General features: G+C 43.2%; 1 protein-coding gene across 1 annotated transcript in view; it reads left to right on the top strand.

Moving 5' to 3' along the window:
* Positions 1 to 17,939, top strand: part of STX12 (syntaxin 12) — a gene marked incomplete at both ends in the record, with an annotated part of 52,009 nt that extends 34,070 nt beyond the window's left edge. The window contains 5 exons of the mRNA XM_080691174.1: positions 3,842 to 3,885; positions 7,732 to 7,837; positions 12,948 to 13,020; positions 14,938 to 15,020; positions 17,847 to 17,939. Coding sequence (XP_080547300.1) covers positions 3,842 to 3,885; positions 7,732 to 7,837; positions 12,948 to 13,020; positions 14,938 to 15,020; positions 17,847 to 17,939 — 399 coding nt within the window. The remainder of the gene's footprint in view (positions 1 to 3,841; positions 3,886 to 7,731; positions 7,838 to 12,947; positions 13,021 to 14,937; positions 15,021 to 17,846) is intronic.
* Between the last annotated feature and the right edge of the window lie 3,618 nt (positions 17,940 to 21,557).

Genomic DNA, 21,557 nt, shown 5'->3' on the forward strand with positions numbered 1-21,557 from the left:
TCCCTCCCTCCCTCCCTCCTTCCCTTCTTTCTTTCTTTCTCTCTCTCTCTCTCTCTCTCTCTCTCTCTCTCTCTCTCTTTCTTTCTTTCTTTCTTTCTTTCTTTCTTTCTTTCTTTCTTTCTTTCTTTCTTTCTTGGTGGTACTGGGGTTTCTGGAATCCCTTCTACCTCTGGGCTGCACTCCCAGACCTATTTTATACTTTTATTTGGAAACAGGGTCTCTTAAACCAGCGTGCGTGGCTGGCTTCAAACCTGCGCAATCCTCCTGTCTCCACCTCCCAAGCGCAGGGATTACAAGTGTGCGCAGGGATTTACCCTGTAAAACCCTTTTTCAAATTAAAAAAATAATAATAATGCTGGGAGTGTAGCTCAGAGGTAGAATGCCCCTGGTTCAATTTCTGTTACCACAGACACAAAAAGAAATAAATTGGGCGTGTTGGCACATCCCTGTAATCTCAGTGCATAGGAGGCTGAGACACAAGAAAGATCAAGGGTTGAGATCCTGTCTGTGAGGCCCTGGGTTCCATCCCCGCAACTAGAAAAACGAAAAGAGCCAAATGTGGCGGCTCACGCTTGTAATCCCAGGTTTCAGGGTTGCAGACAGCCTCAGCTACTTAGTGAGGCCCTTTGCAACTCAGTGAGACCCTGTTTCAAAATAAAGAATAGGGCTGGGGATATCACTCGAAGGTAGAATGCCCTAGGGTACCATCCTCAATAACACCAAAAATAAAAATAAATAAATAAAAGAAAAGGAAAGGGGGAAAAAAAAACATACAGATGTCCTTCACCTGTAGAATGGATAACATTATGATATATTCATACACTATAATTATTCAGGAAATAAAATGAAAGAATTTTGGTTATATTCAGCATCAGGCTTGGATCTGGCATAATCTGGAGTGATTCAAACAAAGCATGAAAGAATGGAAACAGTATAGTTTCATTCTTATAAAGTTGAGAAATGCCGGGCGTGGTGGCGCACGCTTGTAATCCCAGCATTTGGGAGGCTGAGACCTGGAGGATCGCGGTTCGCGGACAGCCTCAGCTACTTAGTGAGGCCCTCTGCAACTCAGTGAGACCTGGTTTCAAAATAAAGAATAAAAAGCCGGGCGTGGTGGCGCACGCTTGTAATCCCCGCGCTTGGGAGGCAGAGACAGGAGGATCGCGCAGGTTCGAAGCCAGCCACGCACGCTGGCTTAGGAGACCCTGTTTCCAAATAAAAATGTAAAAATAGGTCTGGGAGTGTAGCCCGGAGGTAGAAGGGCTTCCAGGAACCCCAGTACCACCAAAAAAAAAAAAAAAAAAAAAAAAAAAAGAATTAAAAATAGGGCAGGGGGTGTAGCTTGGAGGTCAAATTCCCCTGGGTTCCATCCCCAGACCCGCAAAAAATAAATAAATAAATAAATAAATAAATAAATAAATAAAGTTCAGAAACAAGCAAAGCAGTATTGAAAGCTGGATGTGGCAGTCCCCGTTTGTAATCCTAGTACGTGAGAGACTGAGACAGGAGGATCATGCAGGCTGGAAGCCAGCCTCTGCAACTTAGTGATACCCTGTTTCTAAATAAGATATAAAATAGGTCTGGGGGTGTAGCCTGGAGGTAGAAGGCCCCTGGGTCTGTCCCTAGTAACACACACACACACACACACACACACACACACACACACACACACACACAAAATATTGAATAAGGATGTACATCAGTATTTTTAAAACGCAAGAAAATAGTTTTCACCAAGTGCATAATGGGTAAGGGGTAGATGGGAGGTATAATCGGAGTAGAAGGGGGCTTTTAGGGTACTAACATCGTTCCATCTCTTGACCTGTGAAAAAAGTAAAAGGTAAAAGCCCGATTCAGTGACATGCACCTGTAGTGCCAGCTACTGAGAGGCTAAGACATCCCCAGTCCTATTTTTATTTATTTATTTGTTTGTTTATTTGTTTATCTATTTTTGTGGTACTGGGGATTGAACCCAAGGGCATTCTCTTTTGAGCTACATCCCCAAACAGAGACTCAGTAGCTAAGCCTGAGCCAGGCGTGATGGCCCGCACTTGCAATCCTAGCACTTGGGAGGCTGAGAGAAGGTTCGCGGTTTGTGAACAGCCTCAGCTACTTAGTGAGGCCCTTTACAACTCAGTGAGACCCTGTTTCAAAGTAAAGAATAAAAGATAGAGCTGGGGGTGTAGCTCAGAGGTAGAATGTCCCTGGATTCAATCCCTTAGTACCACAAAATAAGTAAATAAATAGAGTGAATGAACATATATTTACATGTTTTAAGCTGTTTATTGCAGCCAGGCGTGGTGGCACACACTTGTAATCCCAGTACTTGGGAGGCTGAGACAAGAGAATCACAGGTTCACAGCCAGCCCACAACTTAATGAGGCCCTCCACAACTGAGTAGGACTACCCTGTCACAGCCTCCCAAGTACTGAGATTAAAGCCATACGCCATCATGCCCAGCTCACAAATGACTATTTATTATTTATTTATTTATTTATTTATTTATTTATTTATTTATTTATTGGTACTGGGGGTGGAACCCAGGGGCCTTCTTCCTCTGGGCTACACTCCGAGACCTATTTTTTTAAATATATTTTTAAATTTGGAAAACAGGGTCTCTTAAGCCAGTGGAGGCTGGCTTCGAACCTGCACAATCCTCCTGTCTCAGCCTTCCAAGTGCGGGGATTACAAGCGTGCGCCACCACGCCCAGCTATAAATGGCTTAAAAAAAAAAAAAGACCTTAACTGGGCATGGTGGCTCACACTTATAATCCCAGTATTTATTTAGGAAGCTGAGACAGGAGAATCCCAGGTTTGTGGCCAGCATCAATAACTTAGTGAGGCCCTCCACAACTTAGTTTCTAAATAAGAAATAAAATCGGAGCTGGGTGTGATGGCGCACGCTTGTAATCCCAGCATTTGGGAAGCTGAGACCGGAGGATCGTGGTTCGCGGACAGCCTCAGCTACCTAGTGAGACCCTCTGCAACCTAGTGAGACCCGGTTTCAAAATAAAGAATAAAAAATAGGGCAGGGGGTGTAGCTCAAAAGTCGAATGCCCCTGGGTTCCATCCCCACACTTGGAAGGAAGGAAAGAAAGGAAGGAAGGAAGGAAGGAAGGAAGGAAGGAAGGAAAGAAAGATGGTTTGGGGGTATAGCTTAGAGGTAGAATACCCCTGAGTTCAGCCCCTAGTACCACAAAAAAGAAAAAAATATTTTTTTATAGGTTCAGTTATTTTTGTTTTACCAGTTTTCTCTTTCTTTCTCTTTCTTTCTTTCTTTCTTCCTTTTTTTTTTTTTTTTTTTTTGGTGTGTACTGGGGATTAAACCCAGGAGCATTCTATCTCTAAGCTATTCCCCCAGCCTGATTTTATTTCTTATTTAGAAACAGAGTTTCACTAAGTTGTGGAGGGCCTCACTAAGTTACTAAGGCTGGCCGAGAACCTGCGATCCTTCCATCTCAGCCCCTCAAGTACTGGGATTGCAGGCATGCACCACTGTGCCCAGCGGTTTCTTACAAGTTTTCAATCCTTGCCCTTGATCAACCTTCCCTAAATATTAAAATTATTATTGTTGTTATTATCATTACTTATTCCTCTTTCCTACCCATGTTCTTCTCAGTATGCTTTCAGTTCTGGACCCAGGTTGAAATGGAGATTTGCTTTCAACTTCTTCACACGCATTTCCTAGTCAGGGCAAATTGCCAGAGTGCTGTGTTGTCTCACAGATCCTGTTGGAGCCATCATTGTCACTTTTTACACTGTAGCTAAGGAAACTCATTTTTTGTTTCTATCTGTGACATGTTTTTGGATAACAGCAGTAATAATGCCATCTGCTTTCTAGGCAGAAGACAGGCAACGAGAGGAGCAGCTCGTCTCATTTGACAGGTAAGGAATTACTCATGCAGCCTGCTAGTAGGTGAGGGGACTCTGCATGTGTCTGTCTGTCTTGTGTGTGTCTCTGCACTCCTCTCTCCCTCTGTCTGTGCATAGATACATATTTATTTATTCATTTATTTTTACAGTACTGAGGATGGAACCCAGGGGCATTCTACCTCCAAGCTATACCCCCCAGCCCTATTTTTTATTCTTTATTTTGAAACAGGGTCTTACTGAGTTGCAGAGGGCCTCACCAAGTAGCTGAGGCTTTCTGTGAACCCAGATCCTCCTGTCTCAGCCTCCCAAATGCTGGGATTACCAGTGTGTGCCACCACACCCAGCTTATTTATTTATTTTTGTGGTGCTAGGGATTGAACCCAGAAGCATTCTACCTCCATGCTACACACCCAACACTTTCATTTTTTTTTAAAACCAGGTCTTGCTAAATTGCTTGAGGCTGGCTTTGAACCTGTGGCCTTCCTGTCTCAGCCTCCCAAGTATTGGGATTACAGTTTACCACCATGCCCAGCCTTACATACTTATTATTCAGTTATTTATTTTGTAGTGAAGATTGAACCCAGAGATGAGTGCGAGCTCTACTGCTGAGCCACATCTCCATAACCTTCTTTGTTGTTGTTTTTTTAAGCCAAGGTCTCACTAAATTACCTAGTCTGGACTTAAATTTGTGATTCTCTTGTCTTTGCCTCTTGAGTAGTTGGGATTACAGGCATGTGGCACCATACCTGGCTATATTTATTTTATTTATTTAATTCTTAAAAAGTCAATGCAGGGAAGCCAGGCATGGTGGCGCACGCTTGTAATCCCAGAATTCAGGAGGCCAAGACAGGAGGATCGAGGTTTGCGGACAGCTTCAGCTACTACTTGGTGAGGCCCTTTGCAACTCATTGAGACCCTGTTTCAAAATAAAGAATTTTAAAAATAGGGCTGGGGGTGTAGCTCGAAGGTAGAATGCCCCTGGGTTCCATCCTTAGTACTGCAAAAAAAAAAAAAAAAAAAAAAAAAATCAATGCAGGTAGCCAAGTGTGGTGGTGCAATTTTGTAATCCCTATATGTGGGAGGCCGAGACTGGAGGATTGCAGGTTTGTAGCCAGCCTCAGCTACTTAGTTTTCCACAATTGAGTGAGATCCTGTTTCAAAATAAAGAATAAAAAATAGGACTGACTGGGGGTGTAGCTCGGAGGTAGAATGCCGCTGGGATGAACCCCAGTTCCACCGTAAAAAAAAAAACCAAAATGAAAAAAATCAGAGGACAAAATAAAGAGGAGCCATGGACCTTTTTTTTCAGGTCTTTGAATTATAGAAGGGATAACTTCAGGGTGAAATTATCTGTTTTTGGGTGGGGAGGAAGTCTGAGTCACAGGAACAAGTAGAAACCCACAAATGAATAGATTGGGAGGTTGGGAGGTCTCAGTTATCTTACTCCTACTTCAGATTGTTTATTTATTTATTTTTGTAATACTGAGGATTAAACCCAGGGGTATTGTACCTCCAAGCTACATCCCGAGCCCTATTTTTTTTTTCATGGTACTGGGGATGGAACCCAGGGGCATTCTACCTCCAAGCTATACCCCAGACCTATTTTTTATTCTTTATTTTGAAACAGGGTCTCACTGAGTTGCAAAGAGCCTCACAAAGTAGCTGAGGCTGTCAGTGAACCCGGATCCTCCTGTTTCAGCCTCCCAAATGCTAGCCCAGCCCTATTTTTTATTATTTATTTTCAAACAGGTCTCATTAAGTTGTAGAGGGCCTACTAAGTAGCTGAGTCTGGTTGTAAACTTGCGATCCTCCTGTCTCAGCCTCCCAAGCACTGGGATTACAAGCGTGCGCCACCCCTGGCTTCTAGCTCAGATTTCAGTTCTTTCACTTTATTTTTTGGTGGTACTGGGATGAAACCCAGGGGCCTTCTACCTCTGGGCTACACTCCCAGACCTATTTTATATTTTATTTGGACACAGGGAATCACTAAGTTGCTAATAGCATAAGTAGCTGAGGCTGGCTTCAAACGATCCTCCTGTTTCAGCCTCCCAAGTGCTGAGATTGCAAACATGCGCCACCACGCCCGGCTCTTCAACATTCTTGGGTCGTGGTCTGCTGATCTCTAAAATGGGGGCAGCTTGGCTGGGCGTGGTGGCGCACACTTTTAATACCAGTACTTGGGTGGCTGACACAGGAGGATCATCACTTCACGGGCAGCTTTAGCAAGTAGTGAGACTCTCGCCAACCTAGCAAGACCCTGTTTCAAAATAAAAATAAAATAGGGCTGGGGATATAGCTTGGAGATAGACTGTCTCTGAGTTCAATTCCCACTACCATAAAAATAAACAAACAAATAGATAAATGGGGACAACACATCATTCTAGGAATATTAAGAAAAGCAGACAATTTGTACCTAAATGGTGTCTTAACTTCTCCTAGCTAATCTTGTAAAGGTATGGATTTATGGTATTAGTTTGGAACTGAAAGTATTTTATCATAAGCCAGGTGTGGTGGCTCACACCTGTAATCCTGGGAGGCTGAGATAGGAGGACTGGAGACTGAGACCAGCCTCAGCAATTTAGCAAGACTTTCAGCAACTTCATGAGATGCTGTTTGAAAACAAAAAATAAAATAAGCCTGAGGTTGTAGTTTGAGGCAGAATGCCCCTGGGTTCAATATCCAGTACCAAAAAAAAGTTTGACATGGGTATATCCATCTCCCCACATTATGCTATGAACACCTCAGAGGCCCAGGCCACCTACTTTTATATCTCCAGGACATGGAGGGATTTTTTTTTTTTTTTTTTGGTGGGGGGATCATGGGGATTGAGCCCAGGGGCATTCTTCCTCTGAGCTAACCTCCAGTATTGTTTTTTCTTCTTTCTTTTTCTTTTTTATTTGTTTATTTATTTATTTTTGTACTAGGGATTGAGCCTAAGGGCATTCTAACTCTGAGCTACATCCCAGCCCTATTTTTTACTATTTATTTATTTATTTATTGGTGGTACTGGGGGTGGAACCCAGGCACTTTTCTACCTCCGGGCTATGCTTCCAGACCTGTTTTATACCTTATTTGGAAACAGGGTCTCACTAAATTGCTGACTCTCACTAAGTAGCTGAGGCTGGCTTCGAACCTGTGTGATCCTCCTGTCTCAGCCTCCCAAGCGCTGGGATTACAAGTGTGGGCCACCACGCCCGGCTCTTATTCTTTATTTTTAAACAGGGTCTCATCTAAGTTACTGAGGCTGGCCATGAACCTACGATCCTCCTGTCTCAGCCTCCCAAGTACCGGGATTACAAGTGCACACCACCATACCCAGCTTTACTAGCTTTTACTAACATAAAGCATAACCTAAAGGCAATAACCTAAAGGCAATGTAATTCTATTAAATGATTTGGCAAGGCACTGGCACATCACTTACCTGCTTTCTTCCACCTTCCTAATACCCAGTGTGCCAACACAGCTTGCCCTTTGCTAGTGCCCTGGGAGAGGGTGGTCAGCACAGTGCACTGAGTTCAATTCTCCTGGCTTTTTTTTTTTTTTTTGTCTAGCAAGTCCTAGCAAGTTTACAGAGTTTACCTATAAGTGGAAAAAGCAAGGAGCCAGAGCTCCCCGCCCCATAAATTCAGCTTCATCTCAGTTTTGCCCATGGAGGGAGGCTGAGACTTTTTCTTGGTGCTATCAGCTCTTTGCCTCCGGATGTGAAACATGTGGCCTTCAGGGACTCTGTTGACAGCAGAGGAGCTGCAGGCCTGGTCACGTCTGTGGGTAGGTAGGTTCTCCTGGCAGCAGAGATATAGGTGGGCCTCATCGCAGCTTAGAGAGGAGGGATCAGCTGGAGTGCTTGTCTCCCTGCAGCCATGAGGAATGGAACCAGATGCAGAGCCAGGAGGAAGAGGCGGCCATCACGGAGCAGGATCTGGAACTCATTAAAGAAAGGGAGACAGCGATTCGGCAGCTGGAGGTGAGAGCTGAGTCATGTGTTTTATTTTTTATTTTCTATTTTATTATGGTATTGAGGATTAAACATAGGTGCATTCTACCTCTGAGCTACACCCCCAGCTCTATTTGTTTGTTTGTGGTACTCGGGGTGGAACCCAGGGCCTTTCTACCTCCGGGCTATACTCCTAGACCTATTTCTTATATTTTATTTGGAAACAGGGTCTCACTAAGTTGCTGAGAGCCTCACTAAGTAGCTGAGGCTGGCTTTGAACCTATGTGATCCTCCTGTCTCAGCCTCCCAAGCGTGGGGATTACAAGTGTGCACCACCACGCCCAGCTTTTTTTTTTTTTTTTTTTTTTTTTTTTGGTGGTACTGGGGGTGGAACCCAGAGGCTTTCTACCTCCGGGCTATACTCTCGGACCTTTTTTATATTTTATTGGGAAACAGGGTCTCAGTAGGTTGCTGAAAACCTCACTAAGTAGCTGAGGCTGGCTTCGAACCTGTGCGATCCTCCTGTCTCAGCCTCCCAAGCGCGGGGATTACAAGCATGCGCCACCACGCCCGGCTGTTTATTTTTTAATTATTTATTTTGAAATCAGGGCCTCCCTAAGTAGCTGAGGCTGGCTGTGAACCTGCAATCCTCCTGTCTCAGCCTCCCAAGTTTTGGGATTACAAGCGTGCACCACCACGCCGTGGCTGATGTGTTTTGTCTTATTTAGTGTGTCTGCATGTTTCTTATTTACTGTATCTGGCATGTTTCACCTAAATTTTCTCTCAATTATGAAAAAGCATGAAATGAGTCATTGGGTGGTTTGCACACTGTTTATCTCAATTTAGTCATGGTGGATTTGAACCCATTTAGTCATGTGGATCTGGGCCTTGGAGCCCAGGAGTACCCCAACCTTTTCTTCAGTCACCAAGTCTTATATAGTCATCTTGGGAAATACACACGGAGAACACATCAAGGCAGACAAATATTACTTATTAGTACTTTGCCCCCAAATCTCAATGGTAACCTATAGTTTAGACAGGTTGCTCTGGAGAGCCCTCTTGCTTAGTCTGAGTAGCCCAGTACACAAGCAGACCAAAAGCCTTGTTCCATTTTTGTGCATTCTAAAACCCACTCCATTACTTACCTGGCAGGAGAGATACCATGATCACAAAGGAAGTTTTCCCAGGATGAGGCTTATCCATTGTACTTTAGATGTGCTGACCCCTAAGATTTCCCCAAATGTGGGAAACTTGACTGCATAATTTGTGGTAGTGGGGGACTGTGTTCGTGCTCTCCCCTGAATAAAAAATAAAAATAAATAAAAAAATTAAACCCATGCCAGTTGGGCATGGTGGTTGCATACTTGTAATCCCAGTCCTTAGGAAGCTGAGACAGGAGGATTGCAGGTTCGCAGCCAGCCTCATCTACTTAATGAGGCCGCCTACAACTTAGCAAGACCCTGCTTGAAAATAAACAATAAGCTGGGTGTGGTGGCTCACACTTGTAATCCCAGCATTTGGGAGGCTGAAACCAGAGGATCACGGTTTGTGGACAGCCTCAGCTACTTAGTGAGGCCCTTTGCAACTCAGTGAGACCCTGTTTCAAAATAAAGAATCAAAAATAGGGCAGGGAGTATAGCTCAGAGGTAGAATGCCCCTGGGTTTCATCCCAAGACCTCACCCCCCCCAAAAAAAAAGAATAAAAAATAGGACTGGGATGTAACTCAGATGTAGAATGCCCCTGGGGTTCAATACCCAGTACCACAAAAATACATACATACATACATACATACATACATACAGTAAAATCCAGTTCCAATTTGTAGATTTTCTCACTTCAGCAGGGAAATGGAAATAGCTTTTAAGATGGGGGGTGAGGGAGAGGTCTATAGAGTTTCATAACTAACTGAGCCTTACCTTTAACGTTGCAGTTACTAGTAAAATATTCTTAACCTGAGTAGTTTCTCCCCCATGGAGGAGGAGGACTGCCATCCCCAGGGCAGGAAAGGGGAGAGTAGAGACATACGGAGCTCCTCCTTCACCTTTGACAGCAGTGGTTCTGAACTCTGACTGAATATTAGAATCACCTTAGAGAGAAAATTTAAAATGCCTCCGTTCTCTCTACCTCCTTGAGACCGATGATTGGATTGTGCTGTGTGAAATGCCTGAAGCTTTTTGTTGTTATTGTTGCTTTTGTTTTGTTTTGTTTTACAGGTCTGGGGATGGAACCCAGGGGCATTTGACCTCTGAGCTACACCCCCTGCCCTATTTTTGATTCTTTATTGTGAAACAGGTCTCACTAAGTTGCGGAGGGCCTCACTAAATAGCTGAGGCTGTCTGTGAACCGCTGGTCACAGACTCCCGAATGCTGGGATTAAAAGTGTGCACCACCACACCTGGCTTAAGTTTTTTCTTTTCTTTTCTTTTTTTTATATATAGATCAAAAAATGGGCAAATACCTCCAGTTTTATATAGCTTAACCTAATGAATCATAATTTCTATGGTCCTAGGTGTGAGGCCCTGCATGGCTTTTTTTTTTTTTAAAGTTTCCCAGTGATTATGATGTGTAACCAGAAGTGAATCCACCTAGGGGCCATTAGTCTCTGTATTTGTTTATTTATTTATTTATTTATTTATTTATTTATTTTTATTTTGGGTGGTACTGGAGTCCCTGGAAACCCTTCTACCTCCGGGCTACACTCCCAGACACCTAATTTTTAGATTTTTATTTGGAAACAGGGTGTCGTAAGCCAGCTGAGGCTGGCTTCGAACCTGCGCCATCCTCCTGTCTCCGCCTCCCAAGCACAGGGATTACAAGCCTGCGCCACCTCGCCCGGCTCAGTCTCTATGTTTAGATGAGACCTTTTGTCCTCAAGTTTTACCTATATTCTTGCCGTAGAAGATGTCACCACTTTTACTTTTTTTCACCTGCTAATCGTTGGCTTGGTTCTCTAATAGGAATGCTGTTGTCGCCAGGGGTGGTGGAGTATGCTTATAATCCAGTACTTGGGAGGCTGAGACAGGAGGATCACAAATTTGCAGCCAGCCTCAGCCATTTAGTGAGGCCTTCCAAATTTAGTGAGACCCTGTTTCAAAGTAAAGAATAAAAAAATAGGGTTGGGGGTGTAGCTCAGAGGTAGAATGTCCCTGGGTTCCATCCCCAGTACTGAAAAAAAAAATAAGGAAGAAAAAAGAAATGCTGTTATACAAGCCATTCCCGGCTTTGCCTCTGTTTAACTCAGCTGCCTTTCTGTTTACATGGCCTCTCCTTTGCTTTAAGGCACAACTCAAAGCCTATGTCTTCGCAGTCTTCCTCTCCTGCACACCTTTCTATATCACTCATTCGTCATTTCTGCTTTACCACCGTTTCTTCTTACGTATTTTAATGTGTACTTATTTCTCTCACCCACCCCAGTTGTAGGCCTACACCCCATGCGAACACACTTTTCACAGGCCAAGGCTCCATTGCCCTCTGCCTGACCATGTGGCTAGGCGATTGGCCACGCCTGTGACTCAGTTAAAACCCGCACAGGAGCCGGGCGTGGTGGCGCACGCTCGTAATCCCCGCACTTGGGAGGCGGAGACAGGAGGATCGCGCAGGTTCAAAGCCAGCCTCAGCTGGCTTAAGAGACCCTGTTTCCAAATAAAATATAAAATAGGCCTGGGAGTGTAGCCCGGAGGTAGAAGGCCCCTGAATTCCATCCCCAGCACAACCAAAAGAAGAAAAGAAAGGAAAAAAAAAACCCACATGTTGGATTGTACTTCCATAACAACTGGAAAAACAGCATGGAGTTCAGCCTACCAAGCTGATTTGTTTTTCACCATCTTTAATCAGAGTAGCAGCCTCCCAGATTGGGTGTTGTCCTTTCCCACAAACCAAGGAGCTCGTTGTTGGACATTGAGAACTGTTTATAGGGTACTGCCTAAATCAGCAGAATCCAGTAGAGTCCATCCTGGGGGAAAAGAGGCTTCCCGCTTGTATTTCCTTGCATTCCCCAGATAGCACGATCCTCTATATACCATTTAAATTCTCCAGTCCAAAGACACTCACAGAGCCAGGTGAGGTGGCGCTTGCTTGTAATCCCAGTACTTGGGAGGCTGAGACAGGAGGATCATAGGTTTGCGGACAGCTTCAGCTACTTAATGAGGCCCTCTGAAATTAATAAAACCCTGTTTCAAAATAAAGAATAAAAAATAGGGCTGGGGATGGAGCTCAGAGGTAAAGTGCCCCTGAGTTCAATCCCCAGTACCAAATAAATAAGTAGATATGCCGAGCTGGTTGTGGTGGCATATACCTGTAATTCCAGTTCTTGGAAGGCTTAGAAGGGAAGATCATAGATTCAAGGCCAATTTCAACAATTTAATGAGACCCTTAGCAATTTAGTGAGACCCTGTTTCAAAATTAAAAAGGCAGCCGATGCCGGGCGTAGTGGTGCACGCTTGTAATCCCTGCGCTTGGGAGGTGGAGACAGGAGGATCGCGCAGGTTCGAAGCCAGCCTTGCTGTCTTAAGAGACCCTGTTTCCAAATAAAAATATAAAATAGGTCTGGGAGTGTAGCCCGGAAGTAGAAGGGCTTCCAGGAACTCCAGTACCACTCCCCCCAAAAAAAGGCAGCCAAGTGTGGTGACACACACTTGTAATCCCAGCATTTGGGAGGCTGAGACAGGAGGATCATGGTTTACGGACAGCCTTAGCTATGTAGTGAGGCCCTCTCCAGCTCAGTGAGACCCTGTTTCAAAATAAAGAATAAAAAATAGGGCTGGGAGTGTAGCTCAGAGGTAGAATGCCCCTGGTTTCCATCCCCAGTACCACACACAAAAAAAAAAAATACAAAAGAAGAATAAATAAATAAATAAATAAATAATAAAAAAGGCTAAGGGGTATAGTTCAGAAGTAGAACATCCCTGGATTCAATACCCAGCACCAAAACAAAACAAAACACATGGTGTAGTTAAGTGGCAGAGCCCTTTCCTACCATACAGGAGGCCCTGGATTCAATCTCTAGTACCACAAAACAAACAAACAACAACAACATCAAGCTACAGGTGAAAGTTAATAGCCAAAGCTTGAGGTAAGTACTGGAAAGGACTCTTCTAACAGGCTGTTTAATGTTAGCTAATTGTTTTTTGTCTTCCTTAGGCTGATATATTGGATGTCAATCAGATATTTAAAGATTTGGCCATGATGATCCATGACCAAGGAGATCTGATTGGTACGTATTATCGATAACTTTAACATCAAGGTGAGTTGATAGTATTTGTATACCAAGAAGTCAGTAAAAAGCCGGGCGTGCTGGCGCACGCTTGTAATCCCAGCATTCAGGAGGCTAAGACCAGAGGATTGAGGTTCAAGGACAGCCTCAGCTACTTAGTGAGGCCCTCTGCAACTTAGCGAGACCTTGTTTCAAAAATAATCAAAAATAGGGCAGGGAATGTAGCTCGGAGGTTGAATGCCCCTGGCTTCCAAACTCTCACACACATACACACACACACACACACACACACACACACACACACATCAGTAAAACATATCAGGTATAGAATTAAGGTTTAGGAGCCAGCGTGCTGGCGTAAGCTTGTAATCCCAGTACCTGGGAGGCTGACACAGGAGGATCACAGGTTTGCAGCCAGCCTTACAACTTAATGAGACCCTGTTTCAAAATGAAGAATAAAATATAGGGTTAGGTGTGTAGCTCGGAGGTAGAAGACCCCTGGGTTCAATCCCCAGTACCACACACACAAAAAAAGAAGTTTAGGAATACAATTTTCTATGTAGAGGTTAAAGCAAGGCTTCTGTGGATACTTAGCCCTATTCGTTAGCCATAACCTCTTGGTAAGTCTTTGTTTAGAAAAATAGTTGCTAGCTTCCTACCTTTTATCTTCAGAAACTTACATAATTATGGGGTTAGTAACTTTTTTTTTTTTTTTGCAGTAATGGGGATGAAACCCAGGGGTATTATACCTCTGAGCTATATCCCTAGCCCTATTTTTTATTCTATATTTTGAAACTGGGTCTCACTGAGTTGCAAGGGGCCTAAGTAGCTGAGGCTGTCTATGAACCACGATCCTCCTGTCTCAGCCTCCCAATGCTGGGATTACAAGTGTGCGCCACCACGCCCGGCTTGTGGTTAGTCTTAAAAATCTTTTGTGTGTGTGGTAGTAGAGGGGGTGGAACCCAGGGGCTTTCAAACCTATTTTTTTTAATATTTCACTTGGAAACAGGGTCTCACTAAGTTGCTGAGAGCCTCACTAAGTAGCTGAGGCTGGCTTTGAACCTTTGTGATCCTCCTATCTCAGCCTCCCAAGTGCGGGGATTACAAGGGTGTGCCACCACGCCTGGCTTCCAGCTGTGGTTAGTAACTTCTTTTTTTTTTTTTTTTTTGGTGGTACTGGGGTTCCTGGAAGCCCTTCTACCTCCGGGATACACTCCCACGGGATACACTCCCAGACCTATTTTATATTTTTTATTTGGAAACAGGGTCTCTTAAGCCAGCGGGGCTGGCTCCGAACCAGCGCCATCCTCCTGTCTCCGCCTCCCAAGCGCGGGGATTACAAGCGTGCGCCACCACGCCCGGCTGTTAGTAACTTCTTAAAAGCTTCTTGTGGATGGGCTCGGTGGTGCATGCTTGTAATCCCAGTACTTGGGAGGTTGAGAAAGGAGAATCACAGGTTGAAGACCACCTAAGCTACTTAGTGAGGGAGGCCCTCCACAACATAGTGAGACCCTGTTTCAAAAAAAATGGGGCTGGGGATGTAGCTCGGAGGTAGAATACCCCTGGGTTCAATACCTGGTACCACAAAAAAAAAAAAAAAAAGACAAGGAGTTCCTTTATACCCTTTACCCAGATACCTCATTAAAACATTCTGCCCCATTTGCTATGTGATGAATTCTCACTCTTTCACACACTCTTTTTCTGAATTAATTATAGGTGAACTGCATACTGCGTAACTCCTTACCCCTAAATACTTTTGTTAATTTCCAAGGAATAGGAAAATTCTCTATTGAGGCAGTAACTTTTGATTTCATGGCCAGTAATAATGAAACTAGGACCCATAACATCAGAAATCTTTTCAGTTTGCAATCTTGAAACATCTACGGTGTGCTAAAACATCCACTGTCTTTTTTGCAGATAGCATAGAAGCCAATGTGGAAAGCTCGGAGGTGCATGTTGAAAGAGCCACTGATCAGTTACAGCGAGCTGCTTACTATCAGGTAAAGGCGGGTATTAAAGAAAGGCACTCTGTGCTGCGCTTTATAGGCCATCAGGGTGCTGAACACTGAGAACAGCTGCAGCCTCTTGCTTAGGCCCTAGCTGGAGGCGAGTAGTCATAATTACAGTGCCAGTCCTGTTTTTAGTATTTCCCTTTGCAGAGAGAGATCTACAAAATCACCAAATCATGATTTGTAGCTAAGAAACCTCTTAGCTACAAAGCTAACACTATAAGCTAGCATGATATCTAAATCTAATATAAGACTAATCTTAGCCGGGTGTGATGGCGCATGCTTATAATCCCAGTACTTGGGAGGCTGAGACAGGAGGATCATGGATTGGCAGTCAGCCTCAGCTACTTAGTGAGGCCCTTTGAAACTCAATGAGACTCTATTTCAAAATAAGAATAAAAAATAGGGCTGGGGGTGGAGCTTGGAGGTAAAATACCCCTGGGTTCAACCCTCAGTACTGCAGGGGGAAAAAATAAAACAAATCTTATGTGCTAAACAGCTGAAATGTATTTGAGTTTGAGTAGATAGTAAGAAGTACAGGTAAGGTAGGATGTCACGAGTATGTTGATTACAGAGGATATTTGTAGAATCAACTATTCAACTATTTATATATGAATAAGTAAGGCTCAAATCATTATAGAGCTGCCTATGAAGTTAAATTAATTTACATAGTAGTTAAAACTCTGGTTTTATGGCTTTTCTGGATCTTATTTCAGTGTACAAATATTGCAAGTGAGGGCCTTCTCATTTCTCAATATGATGTTGCATGGCTTTTTAGAAATAGCATTTAGGTCATTTTCCATGTTTCTAGGGTATATTTTACCTGGGAATATGTTAAGGAAATTTGTGTTTAATAATTTCCTATAAAAGCTAGGTGATGACTTTAGTGTCCAACAATAAGAAAGTAATTAAAAGCCAGGCGTGGTGGCACACTCTTGTCATCCCAGTGCTTGGGAGGCTGAGACAAGAGGATCGCACAGGTTCAAAGCCAGCTTCAGCCACTTAGTGAGGCTCTCAGCAATTTAGTGAGACCCTATTTCCAAATAAAGTAAAAAAAAGATCTGGGAGTATAGCCCGGAGGGAGAAAAGCCCCTGGGTTCCATCCCCAGCACCACAAAAAAAAAGCAATTACAGTACATGCATTCACTCAGTGTTGTATAATGTATAAGTGAGATGTTTATGAAGAATTTGTGATAACTTTATAAAATGTTTATGCTAAGCATTAATTGAGAAAAATAAACATAATTATACAATTTGATGCTAATTATGCCAGACAACAATATGTGTAGATAAGAGATCAGAAGGACAACCGGGCGTGGTGGCTCATGCTTGTAATCCCAGCATTTGGGAGGCTGAGACAGGAGGGTCGCGGTTTGTCACAGTCTCAGCTACTTAGTGAGGCCCTCTGCAACTCACTGAGACCCTGTTTCAAGATAAAGAATAAAAAATAGGGCTGGAGGTGTAGCTCAGAGGTAGAATGCTCCTCCTAGGTGGATGGGTCCCATCCCCTGTACCACAAAAAAAAAAAAAAAAAAAAAGGATCGAGACCCTGTTTCTAAATAAAGTATAAAATAGGTCTGGGACTATAGCCCGGAGGTAGAAAAGCCCCTGGGTTCCACCCCCAGTACCACAAAAAACAAAAAAAAATAAAAAGGAAATATAATCAAAACGTTATGAGTTTTATCAATGGATAAAACTCTCTGCTTATTTTCTTTTTACAATGAACATAAAATTTTATAATAGGTATAAAACTGCTCCTAAAATATATATGTACAACCAGTAATTGGGGCTCATGCCTATCTAGTACTTGGGAAGCTGAGACAAGAGGATTGCAGGTTGGAGAACAGCTTCAGCAAGTAGTGAGACTCTCATCAACCCAGTGAGAGCCTTTTTCAAAATTAAAAAAATAAAACCAGGCATGGTGCACACACTTGTAATCCCAGTAATTGGGAGGCTGAGCCAGGCTTGGTGGTGCACGATTGTATTCCCTGTAATTGGGAGGCTGAAACAGGAGGATCGTAGGTTCTCAGCCAGCCTCAGCTACTTAGTGAGACCCTTGCAACGTAGTGACACCCTGTTTCCAAATAAAGAATAAAAAATGGGGCTGGGGGTGTAGCTTAGAGATAGAATGCTCCTGGGTTCAGTTCCTAGTATCACAAAAAAATAAGTAAGTAAAGTAATGGGAGGCTGAGACAGGAGGATTGCAGGTTTGTAGCCAGCCTCAGCAATTTAGCGAAAGCCTATTTCAAAATAAAAATTAAAATAGGGCTGGGGGTGTAGCTTGGAGGTAGAGTACCCCTGGGTTCAATCCCCAGTAGCACACACAAAAAATTTTTTTAATAAAATAAAACATAATGTCTAGCAGCATAAAGCTCCTTTACAAAACTGTATTTGGCAACAATTAAAATTTTCACTGTTGCCTGGCGTGGTGGCTTGTAATCCCAGCATCCAGGAGGCTGAGACCTGAGGATCATGGTTTCAGACAGCCTCAGCTACTTAGTGACGTCTTCCACAACTCAGTGAGACCCTGTTTCAAAATAAAGAATAAAAAAATAGTGCAGGAGGCGTAGCTTGGAGGTCGAATGTCCCCAGGGTTCCATCCCAAAACCTGTAAAAATAAAATAAAATAAAATTTGCGCTGCTGCCTAGTGCTGCTGACTGTCAGGATTTGGGGAAGGTCTCTTCCTCTCTTATCTGTTGTGCATGGATAGAGTTAGCTTTGACTTACAAGGAGGTAGATTTGTGAAGCACTCTTGGAGTCTTAGATATAAGAATTTTTTTGTTTCATGAGTCTTCTTTATGTATTTCTTTCCTCAGAAAAAATCTCGCAAGAAGATGTGTATCCTGATCCTTGTCCTGACAGTGATCCTTGCGGTCTTGGCATTTATTATCTGGCAGGTTTCTAAGTGAAGCGGGACTGCCTTGGGCCTTCTCCTGCTGAGTTGTTGTCAAGGGCAAGTGCTTGTTGGAGTCTTGCCAGAACAGACTGATCATAAGAAGAGAGCAAACGCCAGAATGTCCTGTAATAATTTAGTTAGAAACTAACTATTACTAACTAGTCCTTGGAATTAGTGACCTATGGAGTCAGTATTTATCAATTTCTGTATACATTTTCTTGATTTCTCAAATTAGGAATTAACTTATATGGATTTTGCTTTCTCTTATATTCTAGTTTCCCTTTGTCCCAAATGTTTACAGAAAATTCCACTCTACATACTCTTTTTGACAGGTGACACTACAGCCTCGTAATGTTGTCTTTTTACGTGTATACCTAAAAACTTACCTTACTAGCAACTGAGATGAATTACTTTCTGGCACCCACCATATTGGAGTCTGTCAGAAACTACAGTAAGCCAGCAATTTTTATTTAGCATTTTAATTTGAATTTCTGAGTCTTTCCTCTGTTTTGCAAGGTTTTAGCACTATATTTGAACTAGAAAGTAAAGAATTATACCTTTGATGCTTGTGATTCCAGTACTTGGGAGGCTGAGACAGGAGGATCGTGCAGGTTGGAAGCCAACCTCAGCTACTTAGTGAGACCCTGTTTCCAAACAAAATACAAAATAAGCCTGGGACTGTAGCCGGGAGGTAGAAGCCCCCTGGGTTTGATCCCCAGGGCCACAAAATAAATAATAAATAAATATAATGGAAAAAACAAAACAGTTTTTTTGAGCTGGCCAGTTGCTGGAGTATGTGTAATAATCTTTTTTTTTTTTTTTTTTTTTTGTGGTACTGGGGTGGAAGCCAGGGGCTTTCTACCTCCGGGCTATACTCCCAGACCTTTTTTATATTTTATTTGGAAACAGGGTCTCACTAAGTTGCTGAGAACCTCACTAAGTAGCTGAGGCTGGCTTAGAACCCATGTGATCCTCCTGTTTCAGCCTCCCAAACTCGGGGATTACAAGTGTGCGCCACCACACCTGGCAATAATCTGGGTTTAAAGTTTACTTATCTGCTGGTATGGGCTACAAACAGTTCATTCTCATACACACTAAGCCATCCTGTTCCCTTTTTAGAGGTTAATTAACATTACTATACCCTATGGGGGCCTTCCCCCACCTGTCTGCAGAGAAGGGGAATTAGACAAGCATGCTCTTGGAAAGCAAATAGGAATTGTTTGGAATGATCGACTCTTTTTCTTATTGTTCGCTCGTGGCTCCACATTCCTGGTGAATGATGAATGTTGCTGTCAGAAGGCTGCCCCTACCCTGTAAAGGTTTCTGGGCATTTGATGGCAGGAAGATTTTTTTTTTTTTTTTTTTTTTTGGTGGTACTGGGGTTCCTTGAAGCCCTTCTACCTCCGGGCTACACTCCCAGACCTATTTTATATTTTTGAAACAGGGTCTCTTACGCCAGCGCGGCTGGCTTCGAACCTGCGCGATCCTCCTGTCTCTGCCTCCCAAGCGCGGGGATTACAAGCGTGCGCCACCACGCCCGGCAGCAGGAAGATTTTTAACGTTAGACTGAAGTTAGGTTTGAGACTTAGTCCCTTGAACCTGGTGGTAAAGCAAAGGTTCATTTTTGTAAATAATACTGGTTTGGAATAGTGATGTTAGACTCATCCTAATTTATGAACAAGAGATTAATCTCTCCATGCATAGTTTTAGACACAAAAGTTCAAATAAAAGATTGCTGTCTTGTAATATAAATGTTGTCCACTTCCCTTTTTCTCAGCCTGGAACAGTTAAAGGGAACGTTTGTTTAGGTTCGTATATAAATGTGAATTGGGCCAACAGTTTTAGTTCATCCTTTAGTGAACTGGAGGATTTGGCCACTCTGGGTATATTTATATTCATTTCTTCCATTCCCCTCAATGTTGCTGAATCTTCTTGTACTGAACTAATGTGAACAATAGGGAAATAGGGCCCAAATGCTTAAGTTTCTTTGCACTTTTGCACCATTCTACCTACTTAATACAAATAAACATTTGAAAAGCTTTTGTAGTAAGTTTTTATGAATTAACATCCTCTAATGAGATAGGTATTAAAGAATGTGCTGTCATGAGAAAAATTGAGACTTGCAAGAAGAATGGAGACCAGATGAGCTGGGCGATGGCTGAGCAGTTCCTGCTGGGCTGGGCGAGGTGGCACATGCCTCGAATCCCGGCACACGTCTCCACGCACCGTCACCATGGATCTAAACGATCTTATTCACCACCTCTCCCATGGATCTTTCCCTAAAAATCTGAGAGTGGCAATTTCCACCCGGCTTTTCATGAGCATCCTTTCTTCATCAGCACTGTGTATGCTTTTCATTACTACCCTGATAAATGAAGCTGCCTGCTTATATTGTCTGTATAAACAAAATTTTTCAGTATCTCTGATCATTCACAATGATATCAAAGATATTTTAAGAAGGTTTTTGAGCTTGGCTTGGTTAGGCACACCTGTTATCCCAGTACTTGGGAGACTGGAGGAACGCAAGTTAGAAGTCAGCCTCAGCAATTTAGTGAGATGCTCAGCAACTTAGAGACACTATTTCAAAACAAAACAAAACAAAAAAGAGTTGGGGATGTAGCTTTGCAGACAGAATGCCCCTGGGTTCAACAGCCAGTATAAGTAAGTAAACAAATAAATAGAAAAAAGTTTTTGGACATTGATATGTTCCTAATGTCTTTAGATTCTTATTCTAAGGAAATTATAAAAGATTAAGAAATTATCCTCTTTGTTGAGATACCAAAATCCAAAGGCAGCTAATCCAACAGTCTCCACTTTAAAAGGTGAAGGGCTGCTTGGCATGGTGGCGCACGCTTGTAATCCCTGCGCTTGGGAGGCAGAGACAGGAGGATCGCGCAGGTTCGAAGCCAGCCGCGCGCGCTGGCTTAGGAGACCCTGTTTCCGAATAAAAATGTAAAAATTGGTCTGGGAGTGTAGCCCGGAGGTAGAAGGGCTTCCAGGAAAAAAAAAAAAAGGTGAAGGGCTGCCAGGTATGGTGGCACATGCTTGTAATCCCAGCATTTGGGAGGCTGAGACAGGAGGATCACGGTTCGAGGACAGCCTCAGCTACTTAGTGAGGCCTGTTGCAACTCAGTGAGACCTGTTTCCAAATAAAGAATAAGGGAGGCTGAGACAGGAGGATCTCACAGGTTCGAATCCAGCCTCAGAAGTATAAAATAGGTCTGGGAGTATATCCTGGAGGTAGAAAAGCCTCTGGGTTCCACCCCCAGTACCACTAAATAAACAAACAAACAAATAAATAAATAGGGCTGGAAGTGTACTTGGAAGTAGAATGCCCCTGGGTTCCATCCTCAGTACTGCAAAAAAAAAAAAAAAGGTGAAGGCACTACCTTGCTGCCCTCCAGTTTGCCAATCTGTACTGACATCAATGGCGCCCACAAAGAACATTTTGCTTTAAAAGGGCCTAGAAAAGTGTAAGGGGCCAGTGTGGAGATCAGCTGTGCTGGAAATAGGAAACATGGCCAAGGATTTAGAGAATCATAAGGGTAAGAATATACAGCTTTTAAGGTTTTTTGGTATATAGACAATGCTGGAAGAACTACACCCACAAGCTGAGAAATTGAAAGACAAA

Source organism: Muscardinus avellanarius (genome assembly GCF_963383645.1).
Source record: "Muscardinus avellanarius genome assembly, chromosome: 3".
NCBI classification, from domain to species: domain Eukaryota; kingdom Metazoa; phylum Chordata; class Mammalia; order Rodentia; family Gliridae; genus Muscardinus; species Muscardinus avellanarius.